At 36.0% G+C, this 22,002-nt stretch overlaps 1 protein-coding gene across 1 annotated transcript in view; it reads right to left on the bottom strand.

Annotated features, from left to right (window-relative positions):
• Nucleotides 1-503: 503 nt before the first annotated feature.
• Nucleotides 504-22,002, bottom strand: part of YWHAZ (tyrosine 3-monooxygenase/tryptophan 5-monooxygenase activation protein zeta) — a 32,523-nt gene continuing 11,024 nt past the window's right edge. The window contains exons 3-6 of the mRNA XM_007173406.3: nucleotides 8,086-8,209; nucleotides 7,135-7,298; nucleotides 6,958-7,053; nucleotides 504-2,728 (exon numbers count right to left, since the gene is read on the bottom strand). Of these exons, the coding sequence (XP_007173468.1) occupies nucleotides 2,669-2,728; nucleotides 6,958-7,053; nucleotides 7,135-7,298; nucleotides 8,086-8,209 (444 nt within the window). The 3' untranslated portion in view covers nucleotides 504-2,668. The remainder of the gene's footprint in view (nucleotides 2,729-6,957; nucleotides 7,054-7,134; nucleotides 7,299-8,085; nucleotides 8,210-22,002) is intronic.

Here is a 22,002-nt window from a genome sequence, read left to right as displayed (position 1 = left end):
ATACTACACACACACACCAAATACATTACATTGCTGGAGTCTCCAAATTCCTGAAAGTGTTGACAGAAACAGACATGAAGCCTGAATTTGGGGCAATTTAAGAAATGTTATAAAAAATTTATTATTCAAATCTCAAGGCAAAAAAATCTCAGGTTGAAATCTTCCTTTATCTACTGGGCACTACTATGTAGAAACCTATTAACAGCTAATATTAATGAAGTATTATCACAATTTATTTCAGAATCAAACTAGCAGATGAGACTGAGGCACATAAATAGGCAAATGAGACAAGCTTTAGATTTTATTTATAATTTACTTGAATAAAACCCATCTCCTCAGTCTAACTTCATCCTCTGTAGCTATAAAATGATTATTTCATGTCCTTGGCCTGGGGGTCAGGAGAAATCAATAGAAAAAGAAAAGAGCTGTGCGTGAAGATGCATTATGATGTTGTCCCAAATGCGTAAGAGATCTTTTTCTCCTGGAAAGAAAGACCCCAAGGCCTCCATTGCACTTTTATTTGAATGTAACATTTGGGACAATTGTCCCAAAGGGCTGATATTTCCCAATTTAATCTGAGGTCATAATAAAACAAGCAACAAAACAGTATTCGGGGTTTCAGTTCTCACCCTTATCATCAAGACTCACTGCCTCCCATCATCAGTATTTATTGAGCATTTACAGTGTACTAGGCACAATAGAACATACAGAAAACATTGTCCCTGCTCTCGAGGAGCTTACATTCTAAAAGAAAAAAAAAATACACCTCTTTTAAAATGGTATTTTTGTTTGGTGTTTTCTGCAAGGTACTGAGGAAATAGCTTGTAGGGTGAGCTTTGGGTATAACTTAGCCCCATCATTATTCAAAGAGAGGAAGAGGAAGGATTTTAAAGGCAAAGACAATGACAGACCATTCAGGATAGGTAGGGTTTACAGGGAGATAAACACAATCTCGTCAACTAGGGAGAGATTTGCTGCAGTGTATAGGATGAGGGAAATAGTTTGTGGGATGCAAGCAAAGGAAGCAGGGTATCCTTAGGCATTGAGTGGAGCCAGAAAGATCATGCGGCCTTTTCCCCAAGTACATGGCCACCAAGTAGGAACGGTTGGTGACAAGACACAAGGCTTAAAAAAGGTAATCCTGTGCACCTGACAAATAGAAAGAATAAAAGATCAAAATTGAAGGCAGGCTGTTAAGAGTATCAAGAAATTCTTAAAAACAAAAGTGATCTGGAAGCACGAAACTTACAGTTAATGCTACCCAATGTCATGATGGGCCAAGAACATTGCGGCTTCCTAAGTTAGAAAATGCCATATACCAAAATTTTAAATGGAACACATTACTTTTTTTTCTCAATCAATCCCCCTGTCTCTGGAAAAAAAAAAAAATTTTTTTTTCTCAGGGGGAGGGGGGAGTATGGGACATGACTGGGAACAGTAGTAGTTATCTTAGTAGTATTTTGTTGTTATGATAAACTTTGTATTCAAACTTAGTAAAAGCCCATTAGCTGCCAAGAGGGAATAAGGAATAAATTTCCAAAAATGTACAATTTTCTTTAGAGAAGTTTCAGAACCAAAAGACTAATTTACATGAAAAGCTGTAGAGAAAGTAGTTGAAAAGTCCATTCATAAAACTTTTATTCCACTTACATGAACTTAATACACGTGTTCTTAACAATTATGCTTGGATTGTTCATGAAAATCTCATAAGACATTAAACAAAGCTAGCCATCATCTCAAGTTATTTCCCTGTTAACTATTTTTACAGCACATGCATGTTAGGCAAGTATCAAAAAAAAACAAAACAAAAAAACCCCAAAAAACAAAACAAAAACAAAACAAAACAAAAAAAACCCACAAAAGCAAAAAAAAAACCTAAAAAATGTTAAATACATGGGTTTTTTGTTTTACTGCTGCGCTTGATACACAAGAAGTAATGAATATCAAGCAATTCATTTTTACTGCATCTTTACTTGTACATTTGTTCTTAGGTTGCCTAAAACATTTAAATACAAATAAAATGAGTGTAGCAAAAATAATGAAAGCAAACAGCAGGTAACTTTACAAATAATGGAATGTGAACCGTTTCTGCCCTTATCCAGAGTAAATTGGGTCACAACTAAAGGAACACTTCTGTAGCTGTAGTCAATGGTGTGCACATTGAGACTGAGTATTCCACAGATAACACATGGTTTAACATGTAATATCCATGGGATATCTATTTCTACCATAGCCTTATAAGTGCTCCAAACCTTAAAGTACCCACAGCTACACCTGTGACTGGAACCAATTATCCCTTTTATTCCCCACCAGGACAAACCAATACGAGGCAGTTTTCTTTGCTTAGACATGGAAGCAGTTTTAACACTGGCCCTCGTGAAGCCACAATGTACCAAAAGTACTATGCCAAACATTTATAACTTGTATAAAAATTCCACATCCCCATATTGGCCACCTCAAGATGAAAACAGATAACTCCCTAAATGTTAACTGGCTCTACTCCCCTAATATTAAACATAAAAACCACATGGGAAATATAGAAATTCAAATAGAAGTAACATAAACCTGTCATAAATCGTAAACAAAAAACTATTTGTGGGACAGCATGGATGACAAATGGTCTACTGTGTAAATTTTAGAATGAGGCAGACAAAAGTTGGAAGGCCTTTTAATTTTCCCCTCCTTCTCCTGCTTCAGCTTCGTCTCCTTGGGTATCCGATGTCCACAACTAGTTAAAAGAGGAGGGAGGGAGAGAGGAGGGGAGGGAGGGATGGGGGAGGGGGGGGAGGGAGAGAGAAATTTTAGTATATTTCAGTTTAAAAAAAAACCTTAATATATATGCCAAAGTACCAGAATCTAAGCAGTTTTTGTTGGAAGGCTTTCTTTAAAAAATTGCAGCATTTAAGATAGCTTCAAGATGTAAAATGCCTCCAGGGAATTATATTCAATATCCTGTGATAAACCACAATGGAAAATAATATGAAAAAGAATGTATATGTGTATAACTGAATCCCTTTGCTCTACAGCAGAAATTAACACGACATTGTAAATCAACTATACTTCAATACAATAAATTTTTTAAAAAGATATAAAAGGCTTCAATATAATACATTTATTTCCTCCCTAATCATTCTGTAAGCATTGTAAGTACACAGCAGAGATGTCTTCAAATAACAAAGTCAGATACAGGAAATTCTTGGTTATTCATAGAAGGTAAAGAAAAAGTAGAAGAAATCATAGAAATGCTACAGTTCTAAATATCAATAGCTATTAGAATAGTAGGTTGTCCCAAATAGCCCCAGTGAGAGACGGATGTATAAGTTTAGTGCAACTAAACCAGAATCATCAAATTCAGCCCATGCTCCTTGAGCTCATACTGACTACTTTCCCCTGGTAGACTTTAGACTGCCACTCTAAAGAGAATACCACACTCCATGAAATTCAAGAGTCAGGATCAAATCAGAACTAAACTACAAATTTAACTAACATTTTTAGTTTACAAAAAACAAAACAAAACAAAAAAAAACTACCTTTGTGAATTTGTCTGATTCAAAATAAATAGATGAACACAACAGTATGGTCAGAACCAAATCTTCTAAGAGGTAAAAACTGAATTGTCCCATAGTAGTAGGACTATGGTGTCTATTTATTTTTAGATTAATGTTACAGTTTTTCAGCAGTTTAAGAAGATGATTTCAAAATTATCTCAGCTGTTCCAAATATTAATTTTTTTTTACAAGTCTTAGCACTCTATAATGATTTTTAGAGGCAATTATAAAAGGATTGTTTCAAGATACCTTGAATTTTATATTGCTTATACATTGCAGAATGAAGGGGGGAAAAGCTCAATATTTTTCTATCCCCCAAATCACCCATTAGTTTTATTTATTTATTAACCAAATATGTTACTGGCCTGGAAAGGAGACTTCTTTGAACATCATACAGTTAGCTGAATGACCTCTAGAAGTCTGTAAGCTTCTATTAAACTGGTGGTCTTATAAGACAAGATGAAATTATTTTTTTATCATCTCTTTCCAGTTCTTTCATGGACCCCTGTTTTTTCCATATAAACATTAAAAATTTGATGAAGGATATTTATATTTATCTTCCTAGGGTTATGTGTTGACAATACTGGTCAACCAGATCCAGACTCAGATACTAGATAGTTCTGACAAAATTTCTTTACTTGACAGATAAGTGATCCAATCAACCTATAATGATAACAGGCAATATGACAAGAGCTCAGAGAAGGCACATAGTAAATAGTGACGGAATCAGAATCAGAACCTTGGTTTTCTTCTTACTCAGCTCTTGTAATATGCTCTTCATGCTATACTGATACCAAGATTCAGCTGGAAGTATATATTTCAGATCAGGCCTTCTCAAAAAGTGATGACAACACAACTCAGTAGTGATTAGGTCTCAAGTTCTACCTTTTAGAACTATCTCATCATTTCAAACCAGAAAAATTTGAAAAATTCTTAATATTAAAATTAATATTAAAATTAGCTAACAAACTGAAGTGCTTCTTTCATTTGATATACATAAAAAGATTCACTCTTTAAGGAACTTATACCTTATCCTCTTGACTAAAATAATCTCCAGAGTGTGTAGGTAGCCTCCAATTATACTTTCTAAAATAATTTTCAGTGTTTAATAATAAACAAGTACATAATGACATTCAAAAAACTGCTGAGAATATAACTGGTTCAGAAAATTGGCAATGGACTGAAAAAAAATAAAGCTGAGAAAAGTTAAATGTATACAATGATGATGTACAGTCCCCAAAACAAATGCCCCAAAGCTAATAAAAACCAGTAGCACTAAACTATAATCTTCATTCCTAGCTCTTTATCTGGCACATAGCAGATACTTGATACTTTTTTTCACCCAAGCCTCAAAACTTCAAATTTAATATTTATGTGAAGGAGAACAATGTGAAAACCTATGGGACCAAAGAGACATATCAACCAACTGCAATATGTAGACTATTTGGATCCCAATGCAAATAAAAAAACTGTTGGAAGAAAAAAAAAAAGACAATACAAAGAAACACAAAAAGACAACTGGAAATTGAATGCTAGAAATTTAATATTATTAAGGAATTAACTAAATATTTTTTCAGTGTGATACTGGCATTGTGGTTTTTTTTTTTTTTTTAGTCTGCAGTATACCAAGGACAATCATGACCTGCCACAGTTAAGTCATTTTTTTTTTTTTAACTAAGAGACTAGGCAAAATAGATGTCCACTTGGACTCCATAGAGTATCTGAAATTTTGTAACTAAAGTTATTAATGCCCTACCATAGCTACATAAATATAGAAGCAACTTTATGGTCTCCATTTTTAATGGAATTTAAATATGAAGAGAGGGCTTCCCTGGTGGTGCAGTGGTTAAGAATCCTCCTGCCAATGGAGGGGACACGGGTTCAATCCCTGGTCCAGGAACATCCCACATGTCTCGGAGCAACTAAGCCCATGCGCCACAACTACCGAGCCTGCGCTCTAGAGCCCACGAGCCACAACTACTGAGCCCACGTACTGCAACTACTAAAGCCCGAGTCCCTAGAGCCCGTGCTCCGCAACAAGAGAAGCCACGGCAATGAGAAGCCAACGCACCGCAACAAAGAGTAGCCCCACATGCTGCAACTAGAGAAAGCTCGTGCGCAGCAACGAAGACCCAACACAGCCAAAAATAAATAAATAAATAAGAAGAGAACTTAAGGGACTTCCCTGGCGGCGCAGTGGTTAAGACTGTGCTCCCAATGCAGGGCACCCAGGTTCGATCCCTAGTCAAGGAACTAGATCCCACATGCATGCCACAACTAAGAGTTTAAGAGCCACAACTAAGGAGCCTGCCTGCTGCAACTAAGACCCAGCACAACCAAATAAATAAATAAAAATTATTTTTTTAAAAAAAAGAGAACTTAAGTATGCTTTTGATACTAAAAGCAAAACTCTTCTGTGACTAAAATGGAAAGAACAGAATCACCTATATTGAAATGAAAAATAAAATGGCTTAAGTAATTGAAAGTTCAAAACCATGAATTACAAAGTCATTTTAAAAACCAGAATTTTGGGCTTCCCTGGTGGTGCAGTGGTTGAGAGTCCGCCTGCCAATGCAGGGGATACGGGTTTGGGCCCTGGTCTGGGAGGATCCCACATGCCGCGGAGCGGCTAGGCCCATGAGCCACAACTGCTGAGCCTGCGCGTCTGGAGCCTGTGCTCCGCAACGAGAGGCCGTGATAGTGAGAGGCCTGCGCACCGCGATGAAGAGTGGCCCCCGCTTGCCGCAACTATGGAAAGCCCTCGCACAGAAACGAAGGCCCAACACAGCCAAAAAAAACTAAATAAATAAATTAATTAATTAAAAAAAACAAAACAAAAAACCAGAATTTTAACAATGGGTATATGTAACTAATCAAAGGACACATTTTTAGTCCTTAGTCTAATATTTCAGTTTCTGTAAGATGGTTTTCTTCAGAGTTTTAAAAGCAGATAGGATCTTACATTTAAAAAAAAAAGAAAAAAAAAAAGAATATAAAAATAAACTGAGTCACACGAATTTTTTGTTTCCAGTGCATATAAGTTATGTTTACACCATACTGTAGTCTATTAAGTATGCAACAGCATTATGTCTTTAAAAAAACCAACATACATACCTTGTTAAAAAATACTTTATTGCTAAAAAATGCTAATCATCAACTGAGCCTTCAGCAGTTGAAATTTTTATTGGTGTAGGGTTTGAAACACTGAAAATTACCAAAATGTGAACTCAAGAGACATGAAATGAGCAAATGCTTTTGAGAAAAACAGCACCCATAGACTTGCTTAACACAGGGTTGTAACAAACCTTCAATTTATAAAACTCGTAGTATCTGTGAAGCACAATGAAACAGAGGTATGCCTATAATCTCTTCGCCATGTTAACCACTCATGATGCTGATATGTACTTACTGTCAGGTTGTCTCTCAGTAACTGCATTATTAGTGTGCTGTCTTTGTATGACTCTTCACTTAATGTATCAAGTTCAGCAATGGCTTCATCAAATGCCTGTGATAAAAAAAAAATACATTTCAATGCTCAAATAATAATGATTACTAAATTTCCACATAACAGGTAAAAAATACATACTGTTTTTGCAAGAGAGCAGGCTTTCTCAGGGGAGTTCAGAATCTCATAATAGAACACAGAGAAGTTAAGGGCCAGACCCAATCTGATAGGATGTGTTGGCTGCATTTCCTTTTTGCTGATTTCAAAAGCTTCTTGGTATGCTTGCTGTGATTGATCCACAATCCCTGGATAATAAAATGCACCAAAATGTATCGATAAAAGTTTGCACTTCACCTTCACCCCTCAAACCAAACCTTTACTATCCAATTATAAACTCTGAAATATTAAGCTGTAGCAACCTTAACTGATTAAGGCTCCTAAATTTAAAAGAAAAGAAAAAAAAAAGAAAAGCTTCTCCTGGAAAACTACACTAGCCATTGATCAATGTCAAGACAAAATAACCCTAATCATCTCAGTATTATTTTTAATAATTAGTTTGTACTGCTCTACAGTTATACTAAAACCACTATTAAAATTGTGAGGAAACATTCCTATACATAAAATTGGCTTGTTAGCAAGCATACATTTCAGAATACCAATTATTCGGCAGTAGATATATAGTTGACCCTTGAACAACAAGGGGTTTAGGGATGCCAACTCTTCATGCAGTCGAAAATCTGAGTATAATTTTGTAGGCGGCCCTTCATGTCCAACCTTGGATCATGCAGTACTGTAGTATTTACAGAAAAAATCTCTGTGTAAATGGACCTGTGCAGCTTAAATCTGTGTTCCTCAAGGGTCAACTGTTTAGTTGAAGGAAGGATGGGGGGAGGGAAAAAGGGAGGGGAGGGGAGGGGAGGGGAGGGAAGGAAGAAAGAAAGAGAGAGAGAGAAAGCGCAAAGTCCATTATTACTCTTCATTTAGTGCTCTGAGCAATTAGAAAACAACAGAACAATTCTCTACACTCCAGAAGGGACTCCTTCCGTACTGTTCACTTTCTAAGCGTCCAGCGCACAGGCTGAGGCAGCATACCTTTCTTGTCATCACCTGCAGCAACCTCAGCCAAATAGCGGTAGTAGTCTCCTTTCATTTTCAAATAGAAGACTTTGCTCTCTGCTTGTGAAGCATTGGGGATCAAGAACTTTTCCAAAAGAGACTTGGGAAGAAAAGAAACAGTCATAATAAGACTAAAATATTTACAAAACTGAAAGAATCTGCATTTTTCAAGAGCATACTATAGCCTAAGTTATAAAACTTTAATACCCAGTCATTGCCAATGATACAACTTTTGAATGCCGTAGGCTCGTAAATTTGTGGTTTAAAAGCAGAATGCTTTGGACAGCAATACTTAAAATTTGAAATTAAGTGTTCAGCTTATTATTTAAGGATGATAATTTGAATATTGGCCTCTCCCCCATAGTGCTATCAATTTACATGCTGATAAAGACTGCATGTTTCAATGAATGTGAAAGCATGACAGCTCATAATATTATATGTTATTATGTTTTATTACTATATTATTTAACAAAATGGCAAACTTTTCATTTTCAAGGTAGTCATGACACTAGAATGCAAAGAACATAAGAGATTAACTTTCTGGTACTCTGAAGGAATATATGACTTAAGCAGAAACTGATAGTATAATAGACACTACCAGAGTCCATGACAGAGGAAGCAGAACAAAAGAACAAAACGTCATTTATAAGACTACAATTAAAGTAATAATACCTCACAACAGGTAAAAAGCTGTTCAAAGTTTTATTCTTCCTACCTAAATTAAGACACACTGGTAGGAGTATGAGAATTAAAGATCTGAAGAGTTGGGGCTTCCCTGGTGGCGCAGTGGTTGAGAATCTGCCTGCCAATGCAGGGGACACGGGTTCGAGCCCTGGTCTGGGAAGATCCCACATGCCGCAGAGCAACTGGGCCCGTGAGCCACAACTACTGAGCCTGCGCGTCTGGAGTCTGTGCCCCGCAACAAGAGAGGCCGCGATAATGAGAGGCCTGTGCACCGCGATGAAGAGTGGTCCCCACTTGCCACAACAAGAGAAAGCCCTCGCACAGAAACGAAGACCCAACACAGCCATAAATAAATAAATAAATAAATAAATATTTTTTAAAAAACGATCTGAAGAGTAAACCTTTAGTTTCATTAAAGTGATTTTCAGCTAATAAGATACATATTTACCGATCACCCCAAACAGGTAAAACTTCATTCTACATAATTCTGTTCAAAACTATAACAATGTAAGCTAAGTAAATCCTAACATGCTAATAATTATATTCTACAATGGATTTAAAGAAAAACTTGATTTCACTGTATTAGGGGGATAAGGCACAATAAACTAGTGATTTTTTTTTTTAAGGGGGAGAAAGATAATATTCCAGTAGTAGAATTAGGCAAATTTTTTTTTTTTAAATACTCCACTTCTTCCTACTAAACACACTCTAGGAATCAAGGTGAAAGTCAATTTTCAACTGGGCTTAGCCCCAAACAAGTCTCAATTTTTACAAGGAAAAAGGGTATCTAATTCTTGGTTTCTATTCTTCTGGTAGTAACCCAGTAGTTTATATAGCACCTACTTATATGCCAAACAGGTTGAAAAACGCTTTTAAAATAATAACTCTCACTTTGTATATCTACCCCATTATGTTCCAAATGGTGAGTGGGAGAGTAAGCTTTAACCCGGCTTCTCCCCCTTTCTGCAACTTAAGCAACAGATACTCAGATGAAGTGGGTAGTTCCAAGTTGGCAGTAGGAGCAGGTTGCAACGCATTACAGCAAAGGGCTGGAGATGAGAGAATTCACCCTGAAATTATGTTTCCTGTGATTATTAACTGATATTTGAAACCGTTGGCCTGAAATCAGAAGACCACTTTGGTTAGGATAACAAAATTCTTATTACACCACCCCCAGACTTTCATATTCAAAGATCTCTCAGCTGCAAAAGTGTTTTGGAATTCATTCATTCATTGATTCATTTAAACTTTGAGGCAGCTTCTAGTGTGAAATCTCAACCAAACTAGAAATAAAGGAACCCCCTGGGCTTGGAAGACCACTGCTTCCTCCAAAGAAGGAATGCCTATAACCTAAGACTTGGCAATATTCCAACTTCCCGTCATTTTTGTCCTTTAAACACCATCATCCTCTTTGAGGCATGAACACTCTGTGAACACTATAGCTGCTCTTTGGGGATCTGCCTAAACAGCAAAAGATAGTTCCATTTAGTATAGTAAGTGGTTTTTTTTTTTTTAACTTAAGAAACAAATGACCAGGCTTTTTCAAGTTTTATATCTTAATATAAAATACATTATTCATTCCACTATGGGAGACGGTATAGCATAATGGCTTTGGATTCAGAAGTCTAGGTTTAACCTGTGGCACTCCACACTTGGAAGGACAAATTCCACTTCTGATTGGCTAGGCTAAAAGTTAGACTATGAAGTCTAAATAAGGAAAAAGTATATTGCGATTAACCAGAATTCACAAATCACTTCAAATTAAATAGTGGGAAAAATATATATAAATCTAAAGAAGGTTCCATATACAATTCGATTGTGAACTGCTCTCTGGCTCACTTATGTATATTTAAGATTGACAAAGAATATTTTCAAATAAAGAAGTGACAACAAGTAAAAGCCTAACCATGAAATCAATTCTCTACCTAGGCATTTCTATTTCGTATTTTACTGCTTCAACATATTTTTTACATTCACTTATTCTTCAATACTTAAATGGTACTGTGCTAGGCACTGAGAATAGTGAGCAAGACAGTCTCTAAGTCTGAGGATAAAATGTCTAGCAGGGAAGACAAGAGAAACAGAATAACACTGCCTCGTCATGTCCTTCACTTTTCAATGACTTTTATCTAACCCACTGTATATATGTAAAGATGAGGGCCACAAACATGTGCAGTTAGTTAAGGGTGAATCACTTAAAATGTAAAACTTTAAAGTATACATCTGAAAACTTGCAGAAGTTATTTAGGCAAGGTGTCAATAAATGTCATAAGAAATTGTAACTCATCTTTTATGAGTAATAACTTCTATATCTCTAAAAACTGTTGTTTTACATTTGGGTAACTCACACTGAGAATTTTTAAATTAGCAATTAAGCACCTCTTCCCCCAAGGTGAACACCGAATTTAGCCATAACATCTGATTAAAACAATAACAACGGCAAAAACTACTTTAAAGCTATTAACCAGAACCTACAAGTAACAAGGCAAGATACCAGTAGTCAGGCTGTTTATTGGCCTAATGATAGACTAAAAGGACCAAGGATCAACAGTGGCGAATGTTTCTGGTAAAATGCTGACTACAAGAAGTTGAAAAAGCAAACTCATCACACTGTACCCATTAAATAAATATGCGCAGTTCTTTGTATGTCAATTATACCTCAGTAAAGCTGTTAAAAATAAAAGAAGTTGAGAAAGGGATAAATGACAAACTTTTAAAATCTTCTGATGACATAAAGGTAAGAACCATTAAGACTTAAAAAACAAAAAGCAAGAAAGACTGGATTAAACATTAAATTTGGTTCAAAAAGCTAACTATGAAAGAACAGAATGTCCTCCACCAATTCCCCTACCATCCCTGTTCATGTATGCCACTCCTCCTGTCAAGAGGTGGAATTCATTTCCTTTCTCCTGAGTCCGAGTTCACTTTGTTGTCTTGCTTTAACCAGCAGAATGCAGTGAAAATGACTCCTGTTCCAGTTCTAGGCCTAAACCTTAAGAGGACTAGCAACTTCCCTTTTTGCCCTCTTGGAGCCCTAAGCCAGCATTAAAAAAAAAAAAAAAAAAGAAACTATCTTGCTGGAGAGAAAGGTCAAGTCAGCCCCAGTCATGGAACATGTTTAGTGAAGCCATTTGGATATTTCAGCCCCAGATGAAGACAGCAATGAGTGACCACAGCCAACACCATGTGAAAAACTGTCCAAAAGAATCCAGACAAGCCACAGGGTTACAAAAAAGAATAAATCACTGTTTTAGTTTTGATCGGTTTGTTATGCAGCAATAGACAACTGAGAAAAATAATAAAAACATCATTTTCAATAATAAACATGCCATTTTTGACAATCACTTTACATGGATTAATTTGATCCTTCCATAACCTTACCTATGAGGTACAAACTACAATTATCGCCAACTCATAGAAGACAACAAACAGCGCCGAGCTCAAAAACCACAGCTAAATTGTGAAGGTACAACTCCAACTAGGCAATCTGACCTGTTCTACATTATTCTACATTTTCTCTGCCTCAACAGGATGATATGCCTACTAAGAAGGAGAATATGATTCCAAGATATTGATTAGAAATCAAAATGAAGGATGATGATTCAGTTCTACACTGTGCTGAGGAAACCAAACCTAGAGTATACTGTTCCTTTAAAGATAGGGACTTCCCTGGCAGTCCAGTGGTTAAGACTCCGTGCTTTCACTGCAGGGGGTGGGGGCACGGGTTCGATCCCTGGTCAGGGAACTAAGATCCCACATGCTGTGTGGCTCACCCCGCCCCCCAGCCCCCACCAAAAGTATCAAGTCAGGCTTTGACAAACTGGAGAGTATCCAGGAAAGCAAGCAGGAGTGTTGATGAAAACTGGAAACAGTCATGAAAACTGAAAGAATATGACATGAATGGCTCCAGAAGACAAGACTAGTTAAATTTGGGCAGAGGTAGATTTCTGCTCAGTATGAGAAAACTTACGAAACAAATTTGGAATAGACCACCTCGTCAGATAGCAAGTTCTACTCTTCTTACAGAGATTTTCAGGAGAAATGATAAAAATCACTATTTTTTAGAGGAGATTCACAAATAAGATGTGGTCTCATTCAACTCTAAGATATGGAAGATACAGAGTTCACTGAATTAAGTTAATTGTAACATTACAGAGGTGATTAAGTATGTTAATTTATCAAACTAACCAAAGAGAAATAAAAGTTCAATTTTCCGGATTTAAAAGCCAGAGGAGAAAGGCAAATGTAGGGAGAAGACCATGATGGAAATAAAAACAGAGGGGAAAAAAAGGAAGCAGCACTTATCACAAAGCAGCAGTGACAAGAAAAACTGAAGAGAAAATGAAGAGAGGAAAGAACTAATAGCTATTTTCAACATACAAAAACTTCAGAAAATACCCTGCGCTAAGTATACAACTTCCTATATTTCATTCATGTGTAGTAGTAAAGTGAAGGTGATGACAACTGTGGGACATTGTGAGAATCTGAATTTAAAAGGAGACATAGCATTAATATAAGGAAAGAAGCAAATGAGGTGTCACAATTTCTACTTATAAAACAATGGTTAGGCTAACTACTGATGAACCTTCCACTTGTAAAATTCTCCATATAACACTGACTTTCTAATCTAAAAGTAATTTGTAACAGAAAAGGATTTTCAGGTCAAACACAAACTTTAATAACATCTTACACTCAAGCACCTGAGACTACAATGTTAATATTGAGCTGATCTCCATTTTAGCCAGTCAGAGAAAAAAATAACATGAAGGAGCATGTAGTCTAAAGTTAGTACCCACTGCCCTCATGTACATTCCACTGGTAAAAACAGTCACTTGCCTGTATTTAAGAGGGACACTGGGAAATTTGGTCCAGCTGTGTGCACAGGAATTAGAGGGGAGCCTCAGTTTTAGTAAACAGATAGCAGTTTCTGTCACACAATTGATGGAACCATTTTTTCTTAGTTACTGGTATTGATTATGAATTATTAATATGAAATTGAAAAGAACTAGTGAAAATGGAAAAATGGTGTGAATTTTTTGTAGAAAAAATTAAAAAGCTAAATCTTTTTATACTCACTACCTATATGATTTTTTAAAAATTTTCACATCAGCATCATATGCTAAATATGAACATTAAAATGTTATCAAACAATAGGGAGGGAGTAGTTACTTGTCTGAAGAGCAGTTGTACTATATATAGTGTCAATAAGGATCTTGCTGAAATAGAATTTGATTTAGAGATTCACAGTAGTTCCCCTCAAGCAGTTTAACAAAATGTTTGTGATGACAGCTACTGTCTTTTAAAGATAACCATGGCCATTTAAAAATACCCAAAATTAATCTGCTGAATTAGAGTTAATGCATATTCTGACTTTATACAGTAGTCATCCCCACTTAACGTTATGTGGAATTGAAAGCATGAGGCCCACATCTGAAATGTCTCTGTAAATGGTTCATAGTCCATAGCTAAATAATACATGCTATAGTTCTGGAGAGGGCGCTGAACCTTAATGTAATCAATGGATAAATTATGTGGAGCTTGAGATTTTAGAGTTAAAAGATTTTTTTTTTTTCTCTACAGCACCATGTACAATTAACCTCTTAGGTTGTAAGAACACTTAAGATATGGGGTCAAGTAATGATTTTTCCCCCAAGCCAGTCAATTTACCCAGGGCAGAATATATTAACAATAGTTTCTAGCACGTGCTTGATCCAAAGATGGTCTACGTAACATCAATGCTTTGACTTTGGAGCGTATTAACATTAAGGAACCACACAAACTGACAGGTTATCTAGTTCTGACTGCCCTTCTTGAGGTAGGCTCAACCTGCCCCCACTAGGAATTTCAATAAACATTCAATTCTAACTGTGGTCAAATATTTCTAATAAAAAGTTTGTAAACTGAAAATCCATCTCTATTCTAGTGATATACCTCTCTCACTGTCCTTTAATATGATTACAGCTTGAAATTAAGAAGAGTAAAATATCAAATCTGTAGGAACAATCAAGACTAGAAACTACCTAAAACACCAAAACTGCAGCCTGAGCTGGTGGCAAGGCCCTAATCTCTGGGCATCCAAGCATTTCTTGGAGCAACAGCTTGGTGTAACAGAAACAGTATAAACTAAAATCAGGCAGACCTTAAATCCCACTCTCATCAACTTTGAGATCTCAGGCAAGTTAATCTCTCAGAGCCTTAGTTTTCTCATCTATTAAAGAATTAAATGAAATTTTATAAAATGATTTTTTTTAATAAAAAATATATTTACAAATGATTAAAATGAAAATCTACTTCAAAAGGCCGCTACGAGGTCTAAATGAGAGTATAAACAGGAAAGCACCAATCACAGCTCCTAAAAGAGTAGGTACTCTACTCAGTTAGATGTAAATATGACATGGGGATCTTGACATCCAAAAAATCTGCTTTAGTGCACTTGTACTCTCAACTTTAGTACTTCAGTTCGGGTTCAGTAATCAAAAATTTGTGTATCTAATAAGAGTGGTGAAATAATGCACAAAAAACCTTTCATTTAAAAACACAGGATTAAAGAGGGCAGGGACTTGCTGAGCTCTGGGCTTCCCCACCTGGTTTTGTGCCGCCTCCTGAAGGTTCTGGTGAAGGAATAAACTGAGGTAATTACAGCAAAACAAAAACAAAAACAAACCCACAGGATTAAATTATATCAAAGTACGAAAGATGAAGGAAACATTTTCCGTTAGTACTTGTTGTTTTTACAGCAGACTTGTAAAAGGCACAAGCTTACACTGCTTACTACCTATGTTCAAATCCCAGTTCACTGCTTACTAGCTATGTCAACTTGACGAAGTTCTGAAATTTCTCTGGGCCTCAGGTTTCTCATCTGTAAAAGAGCAGAAAATAGGTGTGACTTCATGAATCCCCCCCCCCCAGCAGGACTCCCAGGGGTCCACAGATCACTCTTAAGAACTGTTGACTGACTTAAAGTAATCTGTACCATTCACCTACCTTTCAATATACCCAGCTCTAACACTATGTTCTCCCTCAAGCCAATTCTCAAAAATATTCAGTTTAGTCCCAGGTCTAAACAGTACGTGCCAGTATGGAATGAAGCGTAAGATATACATCAAAGTGTTGTGTGTGTGGGTTCAACTTACAGAATAGTTGTATATGATCCTACCTGTGTATATTCTTCAAGGACAGAATTGTTTGCGTGGGCACTGCAAGTTCCCAGGAGGATACAAAAAAGATTAGACATTACCTCTGAGGAAGTGGGATGACATCAGAAGAGTTGTTTTTTGAACTTTACATCCTATGCTCTGCAACATGTTATCCAGAGCAAGTGTAATTTAAAATAATTATGATTTTGCACCTTTGACTTTTCACATTATGTATTCTTAATCTACTTATAGGCTCCTTAGAGACAAACGTTTTGCACACATTAGGCACTCAAACATCAAATCCCCAGGCCGAATTAGTAGACTAATTTGAACAGCTTCATTTAAATATAGCAGAGGAAACTTAGAACAACCTTAAAAGAGAAAAGCCTAACATCGAGAAGACTATCAAAAGTTCATCATCTTACCAAACTTCTAAATATAGTTAAAATAAAATGTAGTAAAAATTATTGAGGTTGATATTGTAGGTTAGATAATGAATATTTTGCTCAAAAAGGAACAATGTTCTGCTTCTTTAAAGACCTAGAAATTGCTCAAAAATGACAGGTGTTTGGGTGCTGTACTAAGCACATATATTCAGAAACAGCAGCCAAAGGGCAGGCTAGGTATATCCTAATATGCTTTCAGGACCCTTGGATAAGCGCCAGGTACTACGTAATGCCTCTGGAGGGGACAACTAAGGGAGACAAACAACTACAAAACTTCACCAGAGATAGGGTGGGAGGACAGTTCCAAGCAGCAAGGTAGAGTAAATTTGTTTGCAAGTCAGGACACCTAGATTTTGGTACTACAACTCTGCCACCAAGAGGAGTGATGGGAGTTTCAAATACAAAATCATGACACCTCCTCATTTGATCTTCTTGTGCTTCACAGTAGCATTCATTTCAAAACCTTCCTTCCAAATTTCACCCCAGGAAAGCTTCTCTAACGCAATGAACACATCCCGCCCCCCACCACTATTCCTCACTTGTCCTTTCCTTTTTTTCTTAAATGGGAATCAGATAATGTAGAGAGTAAGGGTCCTTAGACTAAACTTTAAAAAATTAACAAGAACTCATTGTAAACCATTTATATATTTATTTCAGCCCTAAAGAATGACCACCTGGCACTATGCACTCAAATTAAATCACTGGGCTAGTGGCTGTGATTTAGCTTGTCAATTAGAATACATGAAGCCAATTAATGAAAATGTATTTCAAAGGAAAATCACAAGTTATAGAGCTGGGATTTCTTTCCCCTTTCAAAAGAGTAATTCATTCATTATAAAATTACATAACCCATTTAAAAAGGACTTCGGCAAACTATATTTAGTTCTAACCTTTGATAAAGTAATCATACTTATGGGGCATCTATCTTAAAAAAAAAAATTGATACTTTTACACCACAGGGTGTTTTTATAAGTCCTCCCTGCTGTTTAAATTAGAAAATATAATGTCCTATCTAAAGATAATGGTTCAGTAACAGAACAACATGTGTCTCCTAATACGATGCACCAAGGAGGGCACGATATCATTTCCAGGAATTCTTCCCCAAAATGCACAATCTGAGTTTACTCATGAGGGATCACCAGACAAATCCAAATTGAGGGATATTCTACAAAACAACTGGCCAGTACTCTTGAAAAAAGTGGCAAAAGGCAAGGACTGAAAAACTGATCCAGATTAAAGAAGAGTAAGGAGACATGACAATGAAATGCAAACTGTGATCCTGGATTGAATTCTGGACCAGAATTAGGCAATTATAGTGGTATAATTTGTAAGTGCTATAGGTTATATAATAGTTTATTTTATCCATTATTTTATTAATTTATTGATTTTGATCATTATACTGTAGTTACACATGTTAACATTTGGGGAATCAGGTAAAGGATATATGGGAAAACTTGAACTTATTTCAAAATAAAAAGTTAAAAAATAAATGGTTAGAAAGGCAGTTTAATTACCATATGTAGAAGAAGCTATTTTCCCTTTTGGTTAGTTAATATTACACTTATATAAAAGTAAGTTTTAAAGAAAAACCTTCTTAATAGGACTATTTCTGGGGGACTTCCCTGGTGGGGCAGTAGTTAAGAATCCACCTGCCAATGCAGGGGACATGAGTTCGAGCCCTGGTCCGGGAAGATCCCCACGTGCGGCGGAGCAACTAAGCCCGTGTGCCGTAACTACTGAGCCTGTGCTCTAGAGCCCACTGAGCCACAACTACTGAGCCCGCATGCCTAGAGCCCGTGCTCCACAACAAGAGAAGCCACCGCAATAAGAAGCCCGTGCACCGCAACGAAGAGTAGCCCCCACTCGCCGCAACTAGAGAAAGCCCATGCACAGCAACGAAGACCCAGTGCAGTCAAAAATAAATATATAATTTTTTTTTTAAAGTGATTAAGAAAAAAAGTGATTATTTCTGGAAGGTGGCATTATCAGTGAGTTTTGCTCTCCACCCTTATACACTTTATGTGCTCATCTATGTTTTTCAAATTTCCTTATTGGGCTGGTAAAACTTGTATTTAGGAGAAAAAAGTCACAAAAATAAGTGATGCGTTTGCAAATAAAAATGAGGGGTGGAAAGGAGGTTCCCACTTTGCCTTGGAGAGTATTCCAACAATTGGTTATACTGTTAAATTTAATTTCCATTAATTAATATACATTAAAAAGTCACTAAGCAAACAGTAAATAGTCCCAGAATATTAAACCAAAAGAATCAACCTCTAATGAGACATTTACGGACTGCAATTTGAAAACATAGCTGGGCAAGTGTCTCCTTTGACTTGATTTCACCAGATGTGTGCACGGGAAAGACCAAGCCTCTACAACCCATTGCTCTGTTTTAGACTGTACTATCATGGCCCTCTTCCCTAACACAAAGGAAAAGAGGCCAGGATATAGATACTAGGCTTTCATACCAATCAGGCACAAAAAATGCCAATGGCTGAAAGGGAAAAGGTGCCAAGAACTTGAGGCACAAGGCCCTCAATTGTGATTCTTGCTATTTTCATTTAAGTATAGAATCCTAAAATATAGTCTAAAACTAAAGCCATCACTTTTAATGAAATTAAACAAAGTGGTAATTTTTCCAGTTACAAGATGGGATTTAACCTTCTCTAAAAAACACTTCTAACTTCTCTAATGTCCAACTCATTAAACATTTAAGTATAGAATCCTAAAATATAGTCTAAAACTAAAGCCATCACTTTTAATGAAATTAAACAAAGTGGTAATTTTTCCAGTTACAAGATGGGATTTAACCTTCTCTAAAAAACACTTCTAACTTCTCTAATGTCCAACTCATTAAACAATTCAAATACATGAAGTTCCAATGCAACAAAAATTGGGCACTCCTCATAAATTAAATGCAACAGGATCTCTCCTAGATTAACAAACATGCATACAGGTCACGCAACTGGACAAAGTCTTATTTTGCTTCAGCTTCTTGATCTGTGAAAATGAAAAAGCTAGGGTAGATGCTCCTTCAAGCCTCAAATCCAATGATTCTATAAAATTCACCTCCCAATTTATTTTATTATTCAATTAAAAATCTCAAAAGCCCCACAAATGTCATTTTAAATAATATCCTCAATATGAAGTTTAATTCAAATTCTACAGCACAACATAGAAGTTCACAATTCTGGTCCTGCACAATTCCCTTGTGCACAGAGAATTTTCCCAGAACTTTCACTTTATTCTGTAGAGCCCCTGAGACTTTTATCATTCCTAAAGTCTCAAAATTCTAAAAAGCAAACAGCTATTTTCGTTGCAACAAAGGCCCACCAATTTAGAAATTATTCTCTTACTCCCTCTTGTGGCTGCATTGCTTTCCTTTCTTTCAATTGCAACTCCACCAGTTGCTTCCAAAAGTCCTCCACCAAAACTGCTAATGAATTAGATGGTGTCAAGAACTAATTTGGTAGGGATCTGAAGACTTTCTGTGCACTCACCTTTCTGTGTAATGTTGGCACACAGTAAAATTTTAGGTGTTCTATAAATGATAAAGTCACATAGATATGAAGGGACAGAGCTTCTTAACTTCAAGGATGGAATCAGAGGACTCTGACCAGTCACTTAACTAAATGCATTTTCCACTAATAAGAAATAGATGGCAAATCTGCACCATCTAACTTTTAAAATAGCAACAAGGAATTTGATAAAGCCAAGATATATTATTCTCTGGTGTTTAAGGAATGTTGAAACCAGCCTAAAATTTCATTTTAATTCTTGCTAAAAAGCCAGAGTAGTTGGCTCCCTGATTCTTACCAAAAATGAAACAAAAGATAACCACATAAAAACTCAATGCTGATAGAAAGCCTGGAGTGTTCTAAAATGGTTTTTTTTGAAAATTAGTATTTTAGTCATATTCGAAATGTACCTCCTAAGGATTAAAAGATGGTGAAAAGTACCAAAAAGAAATTATTGAGCATTGAGTGATAACTGCTAAAACTGTCTGACACTAGGGGGCTTTCCTTCTCCCCTTCCCCAGAGCCCTTCTCAGAGCCGGCATTAATGTTGACCTACTTGGGCTGAAGTTTCTCACCAATCAAGGCCCCATTTCCCAATATTTCCATCACAAAGCACTTTTTGTTTTAAAAACCTCATTTTTTATAGTGTTTTTTTAAACTTGCACATGCACATTGTGTGTTATTATAATTCCTTAGTGGGACCAGATTATCAGCCACTTTTAAAAAGGAAGGATGAAGACCAGCTAGCTCTTCTGAATTTGACCAACACACAGTACTTTCCCCTCTAGGTTGTTGAGATTCTTTTTATGAGCAGAGGCTTTTTATATTTATTATGTTCTTCTTTATGCACAGGGCTTATAAAGTAGCAAGTAATCAATAAATATTAAATTTAAAGTTTAAGCAGTTTATTAAAATTCTCTTAAATTTAATCTAAAATTAATAAATCAAGCCACAATGAAGTGATATCAAAGAAGCACAAAAGAAGGTAAGCAGTATATTTGCTATCTACTATTACCACGGGGATGTATTAACTCTATATAAAATATCCTAGAGGTAGATGCTATTATTATTTCCATTTTGCAGATGTGGAAATAAGTCACAGAGATGTAATACCCTGCCCAGAGTCATAAAATGAATTAAAAAAATTCAAACACCAAAAGTCTGCATAGTCTGTGCTAGGTTGTATCACCCCTTTAAAGTAAAGCAGCACACATTATAGTTTATTTTTTAGAAATATTACATAAGATTATTCTTCAAGTCTTATCTCTATGATCCAATTAAATTTAAGTCTGATGATAATCCTCTTATCAGATGGAAACTATCAAATGGGAAACTGAAGGGAAAAGTCATTACTGTTAACAAAGTGTTATGATCCGTTTGATGTCTTATTTCCAAACATCTTCTAAACACCATAGTAAAATACTCATCAAATTATTGACTTGAGAATTTGCTTGTTCTAAGAATACTACTGCCTACCTATACACTGTCCTCAACTGTCAATTTCCCAGAATCACATTTTAAAGGTTAACGTGTTTTGAGTAGGATTTTCATCACGTGTCCCTTGGTTGAATGTGGTCCAAGTATTCCTTTGAAATTCTGGGCAATGGTGTTTAATGTATGTTGTTTTAAGGAGCAAAAATAATTATGAGTTGACAATTCATGAGTCTTGGATCAACAAGAGAAGTAGATTTTTCTCAGAAAAGCATTTGTATTTAATCACTTAGATGAGAAACATTCAAATCACCACTGGGTTCCTCGGTAATACCGCTAATTTAAAAAAACTCGTAGATCCTGAAACTTGTTTGCGAGATGGAAGTTAACCTCCACTAAAGCATTTCTAACTTCTCTAATGATGTCCAACTCATTAAGCAATTCAAATAAATGAAATTCCAATACTACAAAAATTGCACCTTTTCTAGGTTTTAAAAGAATGAACATGCATACAAGTCAACCAATTGGACAAAGTCTTAGTTTGACTTACTTAACTCTATAGATTAACATTTGACTGACTGTCCTTACATTCTTACTTTGCCATCCTACCTGTAGCTAATACCATTGTAACTGTATTTTTATTTGGGGGAGAAGGGAAGAAAACTCACAAATTCTGTT

The sequence above is a fragment of the Balaenoptera acutorostrata genome, chromosome 17 (genome assembly GCF_949987535.1).
Source record: "Balaenoptera acutorostrata chromosome 17, mBalAcu1.1, whole genome shotgun sequence".
In the NCBI taxonomy this organism is placed as follows: Eukaryota; Metazoa; Chordata; class Mammalia; order Artiodactyla; family Balaenopteridae; genus Balaenoptera; species Balaenoptera acutorostrata.
The sequence above is the reverse complement of the archived record's forward strand: the minus strand, read 5'-3'. Positions and strand labels throughout refer to the sequence as shown.